Raw genomic sequence first — 12,792 nt, 5'->3', positions numbered from 1 at the left:
GCGCCGGGGTGGGCGTGGCCGTTACGTCATAGAGCCGGGCCAGTCCTTGGAGCTCCGAAGTCCCATAGCGCTCCCAGGTCCTCGCGGGAGTCGGCGGCCCGGGAGGACCCGAGTCCCTAGGTACCGCGAGGAAGGGCACTCGGAGAGGGGTGGCTTTGGAAGTGGGTGGTCTTTCGTCGCTCTCAACAGCGTCTGTAGCGGTTCGGGTTCAGGTGAGTCGGGTTCTGGGCTTAGCTCTCGGCCTGTGGGGTCCGTGAAAAGGGAGCGTGTGTGAAGAACCGCGACTGGGATTTCACTGGGATTCAGACCCCGAGGAATCTGAGGGAAGTGACGGGGCCTTTGGAAAGTCGGTGCATAAGAGTCTGAAGATGTCTCGGCCGAAGCGGCCGACTGGGTTAGGGTTTGAGGTCCACGTGGATCTCTCTGTCTGTGGGACTCGGTGGTTGAGAAGTGGGGTGGGGAGTCTGTCCGTGAACGCCTGTCTCGTCCGGCTTCCGCGTCAGAGAAGCCTGGGTTGGAGATGTCCCTGTTGGCTCCTTGGGCTTGCTTGTGGGTCAGTAGGGCCTTTGATACAGGACTCCCTCCCGGAGACGCCCGGTGGGGCTGTCAGTGTTTGAGGAGGTCCAGGGCCCCCAGAGAATCGGAAGATTCAGGATCAAACCATGAATGCCGGAGACAGACCTGAAAGGGGCATTTTCTCCAGTTAATCCGAACCCAGTTCGCTGCTTCAGTCCGTCCTCGTGGACCTTACTGAAAAGTTCGTCTCCCAACATCACCACTCTTCTCACTTTCCCACAAGATTAAATGGGTTCGGAGTGAGCTAGTGATATATTGACTATTCAAGATGTAGCTTTTGTTTTTCTTGCCTTCAAGTTCACTGCACTTTTGGATATTTCCTTTTAGAGTCATTCTAAGTAAAAGCGTCTCTTTTACCCTATCTTCTGTTCCATAGTGAAAACCTTATTTTTCCCTCCTACATTTAGGATCATCTGTATAAACACAAAGAAAAATTAATTGTATCATGTAATTGCTCATCCTCAACATATTTGCGTAGGAGATGATATTTATACATTCTTAATCACTGCAGTGAGTATCAACAGGGTTGGTGAGCCAATGCCATGGTGTCTGAGTGAAACATTAATATAATAACTATATTCAAAAGTATTCAATTATAATTTTAGTAGTTTTACTGAGGTTTAATTTACATACCATAAAATTCACCAGGCGTAAGTATTTACATTTTGGTGATATTTTTTTTTTTTTGAGGATTTTATTTATTTGTTTGTCAGTACAATCAGGGGTAGCTGCAGGCACAGGGAGAAGCAGGCTCCCCTCTGAGCAGGGAGCCCTATGTGGGACTCAATCCCAGGACCCCAGCATCAAGACCTGAGCCAAAGGCAGATGCTTAATCCACTGAGCCACCCAGGCACCCCTACATTTCAGTGATTTTAACTGAGTTTCTAGAGTTGTGCAACCATGAGTACAATCCAGTTTCAAGACAATCTAACTTTAAAACATTTCTGTCACCCAGAAAAGTTTTCTAAGTCCTCTGTACACTCCGTCTCCACTCCTACCCTCAGCCACACACCACCGATTACCTTCTAGAGTCTCTTAATTTGCAGTTTCTAGGCATTTCATATAAACAGAATCATATGTAGTCTTTTGTTGTTGCCTTTTTTTCATTAGCATTATATTTTGGTCTACATTATAATTATCACTGGCTTTTCCCCTTTTCCAAAGTGATTTATTGAGGTAAAATTGACATAAAATAAGCTACAGGTCGGTAATTGGTAAATTTGACATATATCCTCATGAAAGTGTCGCCACCATGAAAATCATGAACATACCCCTCACCACCGAATTTTCTTTGTGGCGCCCCCCCCCTTTTAAAAGATTTTATTTATTTGACAGAGATCACAAGTAGGCAGAGAGGCAGGCAGAGAGAGGAGGAAGCAGGCTCTGCTGAGCAGAGAGCCCAATGCGGGGCTCGATCCCATGACCCTGGGATCATGACCTGAGCTGAAGACAGAGGCTTTAACCCACTGAGCCACCCAGGCGCCCCTTTGTGCCCCTTTTTAATCCATCCCTCTCATCTTTCCCCAAGCAACCACTGATCTATTTCTCATCACTACAGGCTAGTTTACATTTTCTTAAGTTTTATTGAAATGGACTCCTACAGGATGTCCTCATTTTTATTATGATTTGATTCACTCAGCATTCATATTTCAAGATAACATTCTTTTTTTTTTTAAAGATTTTATTTATTTATTTGACAGATAGAGATCGCAAGTAGGCAGAGAGGCAGGCAGAGAGAGAGGAGGAAGCAGGCTCCCTGCTGAGCAGAGAGCCCGATGTGGGGCTCGATCCCAGCACCCTGGGACCATGACCCAAGCCAAAGGCAGAGGCCTCAACCCACTGAGCCACCCAGGCGCCCCTCAAGATAACATTCTTGTGTGCATCAGTAGTTCCTTTCTTTTCCTTTTTGTTGCTTTGTGTTCCATGTTGCTTTATCCGTTCATTCTGTATAGTTTATTAATTCACCTGTTCATGGGCGATTGTTTTTCCAATTTTTAGCTCTTACAAATAAAGCTTCTATGAACACTCATGTTCAGGTCTATGTTTATATCTTTTTCTTTCTCTTGGGTAAATCTCTAGGAGTTGAATGGCTAAATCATAGGGTAGGTGTATGTTTAACTTCTTTAGAAATGGCTAAACTGTTTCCCCAGATGGCTGTACTTTGTATTCCCAAGAGAAGTGGATAATTGTTCTGTGTCTCCATGTTTTTGCTGACACTTTGATTTGGCATTCTTTTTGATTTTAGGTATTCTAATGGGTGTGGAGCAGTACCTTGTGGTTTTATTTATTTTTATTATTATTTTTTACCTTGTGGTTTTCATTTGTATTTACCTAATAATGACTAATGATGTTAGTTAAACATCTTTTCATATGCTTATTTGGCATCCATATATCTTCCTTGGTGAAGTACTTGCTCAAGTCTTTTACACTTCTGTGTTGTCTTTTCTTGTTAATTTTTGAGAATTCATTCTATATTCTGGATACAAGACTTTCCTTTACCAGTTATATGCTTTGCAAAGATTTTCTCCTAGTCTTTGACTTGCCTTCCAACATTCTCTTAACAGTATGTTTTGGAGAGCAGAAGGATTTAGTTTTTATGAAGTCCAACACATGAACTTTTCTTAATGAATTATTCTTTTGATGTTGTGCCTAAGAAATCTGCTTTATTGCAAGAGCAGAGGATTTTCTCCAATTTTTTCTTCTCAAAGGTTTAGGGTGTTCTGGGTTTTTGTTTTTGTTTTTTAGGTTTTTCACTTAACGTTTGTTTTTTATTTTGAGCAAGATATATGATCCAGGGGCGCCTGGGTGGCTCAGTGAGTTAAAGCCTCTGCCTTCGGCTCAGGTCATGATCCCAGGGTCCTGGGATCAAGCCCCGCATCCGGCTCTCTGCTTAGCGGGGAGCCTGCTTCCTCCTCTCTCTCTCTGCCTGCCTCTCTGCCTATTTGTGATCTCTGCCTGTCAAATAAATAAATAAAATCTTAAAAAAAAAAAGATATATGATCCAATGTATGGACCCAAGTTCTTTTTTTTTTTTTTTTTTGGTATAGCATATCTACTTGTTCCATCAACATTTGTTGAAAGGTTGTCCTTTCTCCACTGTATTGCCTTTACACCTTTGTAAAATGTCAGTTGACTGTATATGTGTGGGTCTTACTCTGTACTCTATTCTATTCATTCATCTGTTCTGACATGGATATTACCCTGTCTTGATTACTGTAGTTTTGATAAAAATTCTTGTAGTCAGGTGGTACAGACTCACCAATAAAGTCTTATTTATTTTAGAGAGTAGGGGGAGGGGCAAAGAGAGAGGGAGTGCGTGTATCCGAAGCAGACTCCAAGCTGAGTGTGGAGCAGGACACCGGACGTGATCCTAGGACTCAGAGTTCACAATCTGAGCTGGAACCAAGAGTTGGTAAACCAACTGAGCCACCCATGCACCCAATCTTGTTCTTTTTTTACAGTTGTTTTAGCTATTCTAGACCTTTTGCATTTGTATGTGAATTTAAGAATCAGGTTGTCAGTTTATACAGAAAAGCCTCCTGGGATTATGATTGAGATTTGTGACTCTAGGCCAATTCTGGAGAATGGTCTGTTCGGTTCATTTAAAAAAATGGACCGTTTTCTGACATGGACAAAGTGTATCTTTCCATTTATTTAAGTTGTCACAATTTCTCTGATACAGTTTTCTTTTCTTTTCTTTTCTTTTCCTTTTAAAGATCTTATTTATTTATCTGACAGACAGAGATCACAAGTAGTCAGAGAGGCAGGCAGAGAGAGAAGGGGAAGCAGGCTCCCTGCTGAGCAGAGAGCCCCAATGCGGGGGCTCGATCCCAGGGATCATGACCTGAGCTGAAGGCAGAGGCTTTAACCCACTGAGCCACCCAGGCGCCCCCTCTGATACAGTTTTCAAAAGGTGTTTTAAATTTTTGGTAATCTTTTTCCCTGAGTATTTCACATTTTTAAAATCATTTTCACCTTTTTTAAAAAATCATCATTTTATTTGCTTATTTATCTTTTTTGTTTCAAGTTTTTATTTAGATTCTGGTTAGTTAACATATAGTATAATATTGGTTTCAGGAGTAGAATTTAGTGATTCATCACTTACGTATTAACATCTAGTGCTCATTACAACAAGTGCCCTCCTTAATGCCTGTCACTCATTGAGCCCATCTCCCACTCCCCCCATCAACCCTCAGTTTGTTCTCTATAGTTAAAAGCGTCTCTTATGGTTTGTCTCCCTCTCTCACCCCCCTTCCCCTATGTTAATTTTTGTTTGTTTGTTTGTTAAATTACACGTGAGTGAAACCCTATGGCATTTGTCTTTCTTTGACTTGTTTCACTTAGCATAATATACTCTAGCTCCATCCATGTCATTGCAAAAGGCAAGATTTCATTTCTTTTTGATGGCTGAGTAATACTCCATTGTATATACGTATATATATACCACACTTTTATCCACTCATCAGTTGATGGACATTTGGACTTTTCCCATTATTTGGCTATTTTTGATACCACTGCTGTTAACATTGGGGTGCATGTGTCCCTTCGAATCAGTATTTTGTATCCTTTGGGTAAATACCTAGTAGTGCCATTGCTAGGTTGTAGGGTGGTTCTATTTTTAACTTTTTGAGGGACCTCCAAACTATTTTCCCGAGGGGCTACACCAGCTTGCATTCCCACAACAGTGTAAGAGAGTTCCCCTTTCTCTGCTTCCTTGCCAACATGTGTGGTTGCCTGTGTTGTTCATTGTCGTCCTTCTGACAGTTGTGAGGTAATATGTCATTGTGCTTTTGATTTGTATTTCCCTGACGATGAGTGCTGTTGAGCATCTTTTCATGTGTCCGTTAGTCATTTGTAGTTCTTCTTTGGAAAAATGTCTACTTGTGTCTTTTGCCCATTTCTTAAGTGGATTATTTGGTTGGGGTTTTTTTGTTTGTTTGTTTTGGTGTTGAGTTTGGTAAGTTCTTTATAGATTTTTGGACACTAACCCTTTATCAGATATGTCACTTGCAAATATCTTCTCCCATTACATAGGTTGCTTTTTAGTTTTTGTTGATTGTTTCCTTTGCTGGGTAGAAGCTTTTTATCTTGATGAAGTCCCAAGTTCATTTTTGCTTTTGTTTCTCTTGTCTCCAGAGACATGTCTAGTAAGAAGTTGCTACGGCCAATGTTAGAGGTTGTTGCCTGTGTTCTCCTCTAGGATTTTGATGTGAGACAGGGATCAGTTATCGTTCTTTCCTGATTGTATTTGAGTCCTCTCTCTTTCTTCATCAGTCTAGCTAAAAGTTTGTCAGTTTTTTGTTTATCTTTCCAAGAAAGGCAGCTTGTATTTTCATTGATCTTTTGTCTTTTTAGTCTCCATTGGATTTATTTCCACATTCCATTTTGTTATTTCCTTATATTTACTGATTTGGGGCTTTGCTTGTCCCCCCCCCCACTTCTTTCCCATGTAAAATTAGGTTGTTTATTAGAGAGCTTTCAGGTGGATTGACAGGGATTGACAAGGACCTGAATTTCTATGAACTTCTCCCTTAGAGCCACTTTTGATGCATCCCATAACTTTTGATAGGTTCTCTTTTTCGTTTGTCTCAAGGTACTTTTAAAATTTCTTTTGATTTCTTCTTTGGCCCTTGGTTGTTTACTAGCATGCTGTTAAATCTCCGCATATTTTTGACTGTCCCACTTTCTTTTTGTGACTGATTTCTACTTTCATACCATTGTGGTTGGACAAGATTTGGACCAGAGGGTGAAGGGGGCATTCAGATTAAAGGTTAGCTTCCTGGGATATTTTCTGAGGGCAAACCACAAGTTCCATGGGGACAGAGGAAGGTTTTGTGAGTCTGGTGGGGATGGTCAACCCGTGTTAGAATTACTGACTACTACCATGCAGGCTGTGTACCACCATTCACACTGTAGTCCTGATGGACTTGTACTCCATTCAGAACATTTTCTAGAAGGTGCAGGGTTGGCCTTCTCTAACAGAAAGTTGCCATGTGGGTTCATCACATGTCTCGAGGTCAGCAACCAGGATGTACAGTAAATTGGGGATTCAGAACCCGACTTCCTGTTGGAAGTGATAGAAATGGGGCATGAGGAGTTTCATGACAGTAGCCGAGGTCCCGAGTGACCCACTGGGTGTTGGTGGTAGTTCAGGTAGTGGGGCTGAATAAATAAATAAAATCTTAAAAAAAAAAAAAAGCTGCCAAACTATTTTCTAAAGTGGTTGTATCATTTTGCATTCCCAACAGCAATAAATGAGAGTTCCTTTTACTCCATATCCTTGCCAGCATTTGGTGTTATTGGTGTTTTGAGTTTTGGCTGTTCTAACAGGTGTGTAAAGGTATCTCAGAGTTGTTTGAATTTGTAATTCTCTAATTATATATGATGTTGAGCAGCCTTTCATATGCTTATTTGCTATCTGTGTATCTTCCTTGGTAAGATGTCTCTTTGGGGCTTTTGCCCATTTTTTAAAAATTGGGTTGTCTTTTCTTATCGTTGAGTTTTAGGAGTTCTTTGTATATTTCAGATAACAGTCCTTTATCAGGTATGTCTTTTGCAAATATTTTATCTAGTCTGTAGCTTATCTTCTCATTCTCTTGAGATAGTTTATATTTCTAGCTGTTATATTGAAATTTATCATCTATCTTTTTTTTGAGACACAGAGGGCACTTAAGTTTGCGAGGGGTGGGAGGAGGACAAAGGGAGAGTGAGAGAGAGTCTTAAGTGGGCTCCACACCCAGCCTGGAGCCCCATGCAGAACTTGATCTCTCGACTCTGAGATCACAACCTGAGCTGAAATTAATTGTTGGACACTTAACAGACTGAGCCAGCCAGCCAACCAAACTGGCATTCCTGGGCTAAATCCCCCTTAGTCACTGTAATTCCTATTTATATTATCCTAGATTTTTTTGCTAATATGTGTTTCTTTCCTTTAAATTCTTATTGACATACAGTTCAGTATTGGTTTTGGGAGTAGAGTTCAACGATTCATCCTTTACATATACACCAGTGCTCATCATAACAAGTGCCCTCCTTGATACCATCACCTGTCTATCCTGCCCCACACCCCCCTTCCTCCATCAACTGTTTTTTCTCTGTAGTTAAGAGGCTCTCATGATTTGTTTCCTTCTGTTCTCCCCCCGCCCATGTGTTCATCCATTTTGTTTTCTTAGATTCCACATATGAAAGAAATCATACTGTATTTGTCTTTCTCTTATTTCGCTTATTGTTTTGGTAATATGTTAATGATTTTTCACGTATTTCATGAAAGAGATTGGTCTGTAATTTTCCTCTCCTGTGGTGCCTTTGTCTGGCTTTGGTATTTTGGTAATAGTGACACCATAGAAGGAATACATCTGGGCATAAGCATTAATTTGTGAGGTAGTTTTTTTTAAGTAGCCTCCGCACCCAGCATGGAGCCCAAAGTAGGGCTTAATCCCTGAAATCAAGTCCTGATCAGAGATCAAGGGTTGATTGCTTAACCAACTGAGACACGCAGGTGCCCCAGGAGACAGTTTTTAATTACTAATTCAATTTCTTTTTTATGTCTGTTTGGCTTTTTTTAGAGCTGTTTTTCTGTCCATTTTGTTATTTGTCTCTTTCCAGGCATTTGTCCATTTCATCTAATTAATATTTATTTTTAATTCATGATTACTCAGAAGTATACTAGTTAATTTCCAAATGTTTGTGTATTTCTGAATTTCATTCATTTTTTTTTTAAAGATTTTATTTATTTATTTGACAGAGAGAGATCACAAGCAGGCAGAGAGGCAGGGAGAGAGAGAGGAGGAAGCAGGCTCCCTGCTGAACAGAGAGCCCAATGCGGGGCTCAATCCCAGGACTCTGAGATCATGACCTGAGCCAAAGGCAGCGGCTTAACCCACTGAGCCACCCAGGCACCCCTCTGAATTTCATTCTAAAGCAGATATCTAATTCAGTTCTGTTATGGTTGGAAAATATATTATAAATTTATTGATATTTGTTTTATATCTTAAATTGTGGTCTTTCCTGGAGAATGTTTCGTGTACCTTTGAACAGAATGTATATTTTGTTGCTATTGAATATGGCATCAAATAATTGTCAGTTGATTATATTGTTCAAGTCTTAAATATCTCTGCTGGTTTTCTGGGTTTTTTTTTTAGGTTTTTTAAAATATTTATTTGAGATTGAGAGTAAGACAAGAGTGAAAGTGAGAGAAAGAGAGCACAGAGGGAGAGAGAGAGAAGCAGATTCCCCACGGAGTAGGAAGCCCGAGGTGGGGCTCGATCCCAGAACCCTGAGATCTTGACCTGAGCCAAAGGCAGACAGTTAACCCACTGAGCCACCCAGGTGCCCCTGGTTTTCTGTTTGTTTTTTTTTTTTTAATTATTGACGGTGGAATTTTGAAACTTTCAACTATTATTATTAAATTTCCTATTTCTCTCTTTAATTTTGTCAGTTTTTATTTGTATTTTGTGATTCTGCCATTAGGTGTATATAGTTTAATAATTTATAGCTTCCTCATTTGTCTACCTTTTCTATCATTATTGCCCACCAGAGAAAACTCACACAAGCCTTGGCATCAGAGTTTCTATTGGAGTTAATGAGCACTTAAGACTGACTGCTTGTGTGGCTGACCTTAGTCTCCTCCAGCCCCTCCAGAGGCCCGGCTGATAGCACATGGTCCAAGGCCCTTCCCCATAAATCATTTTATTAGAATAGACTGCCCTGCATGGCCCAAGCCTCCCAGGTCAGTAGAGACACTCTTATCATGCAGGATATCCCAAGGACTTAGAAGTTTCCTCCTAGAAACTAAGGGCAAAAGCCAAGCTTCTGTTGGGCAAGGTTAATCATTTAGTGCACAAAGTGGGATAAGACAGGCTGTGATTTGCTTGGTACACCAGTCTTCACACTGAAGTGTGTGTACCCATGGGGCATATAAAGACTTTCAAAGCAGGGCATGAGCATGCATGCTTTTTAAAGACACAATGTCCAGATCTTCGGAACCTTCCATATGTTCTAAATGGTTGTTATTGATAATTCACCCGCCTCTGAGGCATCGTGCTTTATTGCTATTGCTTTCCCACCTCCCCTTTAATAGCCATGCGGCTTCTACTTTACAGAGGAGAGGCGCACCTCTCACTCATTTAGGACCCTGCTTTACTGCCCTAGAGTGTGAAAGCCTCGGGGGCACCAAATAAAGGTACAGTCTGAAATATCGAGGTCCTCTAAGGTAAGTGTGTAGCAGCAGTGATCACACATAGGCCCAGAGGAAATGGACACTCAAAGTCAGTTTGCTCTTCAGCCACAGGTCCCAGGTCCCCAAGAGCAAGAGTGATCAAGTGAAGGAATGAAGGAAGAAAGAAGAGGTGCTTGGACTTGAATAACCTTGCTCCTAGGGACAACTTCAAGCAGACAACGAGCTTTCTGACTCTAAGAACTTCGTGGCAGGTGCAGGAGAGATGAAAGACAGAAGAATCCATGTTACTGCTCTGTGAGCACAGAAGAAAATGACGAAAGCCCAGGTGATTTTCGTTTGCTACATTTTTCCTATGTTTTTCACAGGTTTCTGGTGACCTGAGAAAAATCAGTTCAACCTTTTAGTATAAATTGGGATAATTGGATTCTGGGGAGAAATTAACTTAAACTCTAAATTCAAAGGCAGGGCAAAGTGAAATCAGGAATATATTACTCACAGGGGTCATTCTGAAGGACTACTGTTAGAACACGGGTGTGGGGACGCCTGGGTGGCTCAGTTGGTTAAGCAGCTGCCTTCGGCTCAGGTCATGGTCCCAGCGTCCTGGGATCGAGTCCCACATCGGGCTCCTTGCTCATCAGGGAGCCTGCTTCTCCCTCTGCCTCTGCCTGCCATTCTGTCTGCCTGTGCTTGCTCTCTCTCCCTCTCTCTCTCTGACAAATAATTAAATAAAATCTTTAAAAAAAAAAAAAAAAGCACGGGTGTGACTGGTGCATTCTGTGGGTTATGGGAGCTGTCACTTTGAGTCTGATATCTCTAAGAGGCTTCATAACCAGAGAGACATGAAAAGCTGCATGATGTGCACTGACTCTGTGGGGAAGGCAGGCCAGTTTCTTGGGGGATTTAGGAGTTTATGCCACTTGGGTCTCCTGAAATTTTTCTTTTTCTTTTCTTTTTTTTTTAAAAGATTTTCTTTATTTATTTGACAGAGAAAAATCACAAGTAGGCAGAGAGATAGGCAGAGAGAGGGGGGAAGCAGGCTCCCTGCTGAGCAGTGAGCCCGATGTGGAACTCAATCCCAGGACCCTGAGATCATGACCTTAGCCGAAGGCAGCGGCTTAACCCACTGAGCCACCCAGGTGCCCTAAAAAGAAAAAAACTATATATAGTTGAGGCTGTATGGTGATTAGAATAGCCTCCCTCATGCTTCTTCCTTGTTAACAAAAGTAATTCACATCATATTAAATAGGAGTGTGTTATTACAGGAATCACTGACACTGGAGGATGTGGCCGTGGACTTCACCTGGGAGGAGTGGCAGCTCCTGGGCCCCGCTCAGAAGGACCTGTATCGGGACGTGATGTTGGAGAACTACAGCAACCTGGTGTCAGTGGGTGAGGACAGCTTTCTGTGTCATTTAGATGTGCTCAGTCACTGGCTTTTCCTCTGTCCCTCAAAGACAGCTTTGTAGTCATTATGGTCTTCAGAAGAATCCCCTCTCTTGACCCTAAACAGAGGAGTATAATCTTTTCTATCCTGAAAGAGAGCTTTTACTTTGCATATGAGAAATTGTTTTGTCTCTAAAATGTAATGTTTTCCCGTCTCAACCTACTTTACCCCAAGTCACTGCATCTAAGTCTTTTGTCATTTCTCATGAACAGGGGGTCAGGCTACCAAACCAGATGCATTGTCCAAGCTGGAAACCAGAGGTGAACCATTGATAACAGAGGATGAAATCCGGGATAGAACCCATCTGGGTGAGTGAGTACCGTGAAGGGGAGTGGTGAAGTGATCTTCTAGTCTTTAACACAAGGTGTCACAGGTGTCTGAGGATACCTAATCAGCTCCCCCACATATTCCTTTCCCCAGATGAGAACTCTTTATCTTTTGTGGGCATTTAGCTCTAAATATGCTCCTTATCTCTTCTTGGATCTGATATTTATTTCATCTTAATCTTTATAATTTTCTTTTAAAATTGTCAACAATAAAGAGCCACCCCCACCACAGTATCTTTAAAACACTTTTATTCCATACTGTCCTCGTGAGAATTTGTTACTGTCTTGTGTTCCTAGGATTCGGGGAGTTTGATAGTCACCTGCAAGAGCTCTCTCAAAACCGGAGGTTTCTGAAGAGCGCACAACAGTACAGGGAGCAGAGTGCGTTTAGACATACTGTTCATCCGAGCAAAATACATTTTGCCATAACGCAAAATCACGTGTTTGACTTATGTAGAAAAGCTTTGAACTCGAGTTTGAGTTTAGTGAACGAGAAGAGAAGATGTGAAATAAGGAAGGCTGTTGAGTTTAATGGAGAAGAGAAATCTTTTCTGCATGGTAATCATGAACATTTGTATTCTGGAATTGAATTCCCTGAAAGTACAAAACATTGCAGCACTGAATTCCAAGACTTTAAGCATCAGAGGACTCATAGAATAGAGAAACCCCACGCATGCATCGAAGGTGGGAAAGGCTGCATCAGGATGTCTCCACTCATTTACCATGAGAGCAGTCGTAGAGGGGAGAAACCCAATGGGTGTGATCCATGTGGAAAACTCATCTTCAGAAATGTCATGTTTGCTAAACATCCGAAAACTCATACACAAGACAAAGTCTGTATCATCAGTGAATACAGAAAAGGCTCTAACGGGAAGAGCAGTCTCACTTTGCCTCAGCAAACCCAAACGGCAGAGAAATCCTACACATGCAGTGAGTGTGGAAAAGGCTTCACCATGAAGCGCTATCTGATTGCACATCAGCGAACTCATAGTGGAGAGAAACCTTATGTGTGCAGCGAATGTGGAAAAGGCTTCACGGTGAAGAGCAATCTCATTGTGCATCAGCGAACTCATACGGGGGAGAAACCCTATATATGTACTGAATGTGGAAAAGGCTTCACCATGAAGCGCTATCTTGTTGTCCATCAGCGAACTCATACTGGAGAGAAACCCTATATATGCAATGAATGTGGAAAAGGCTTCACAGTGAAGAGTAACCTCATCGTACATCAGCGATCTCATACTGGGGAAAAATCTTACATGTGCGGC

General features: G+C 41.7%; 1 protein-coding gene across 1 annotated transcript in view; it reads left to right on the top strand.

Annotated features, from left to right (window-relative positions):
- LOC111160767 overlaps nucleotides 1-12,792 on the top strand; it is a 618,405-nt gene that overhangs the window by 351,358 nt on the left and 254,255 nt on the right. The window contains 1 exon segment of the mRNA XM_022524110.1: nucleotides 12,437-12,792. This exon segment is cut by the window's right edge and continues 6 nt beyond it. Coding sequence (XP_022379818.1) covers nucleotides 12,437-12,792 — 356 coding nt within the window.

The sequence above is a fragment of the Enhydra lutris genome, unplaced genomic scaffold (genome assembly GCF_002288905.1).
Source record: "Enhydra lutris kenyoni isolate GAN:26980312 unplaced genomic scaffold, ASM228890v2 scaffoldscaffold77, whole genome shotgun sequence".
Taxonomy (NCBI): domain Eukaryota; kingdom Metazoa; phylum Chordata; class Mammalia; order Carnivora; family Mustelidae; genus Enhydra; species Enhydra lutris.
This window is presented reverse-complemented; position numbering and strand designations above follow the sequence as displayed.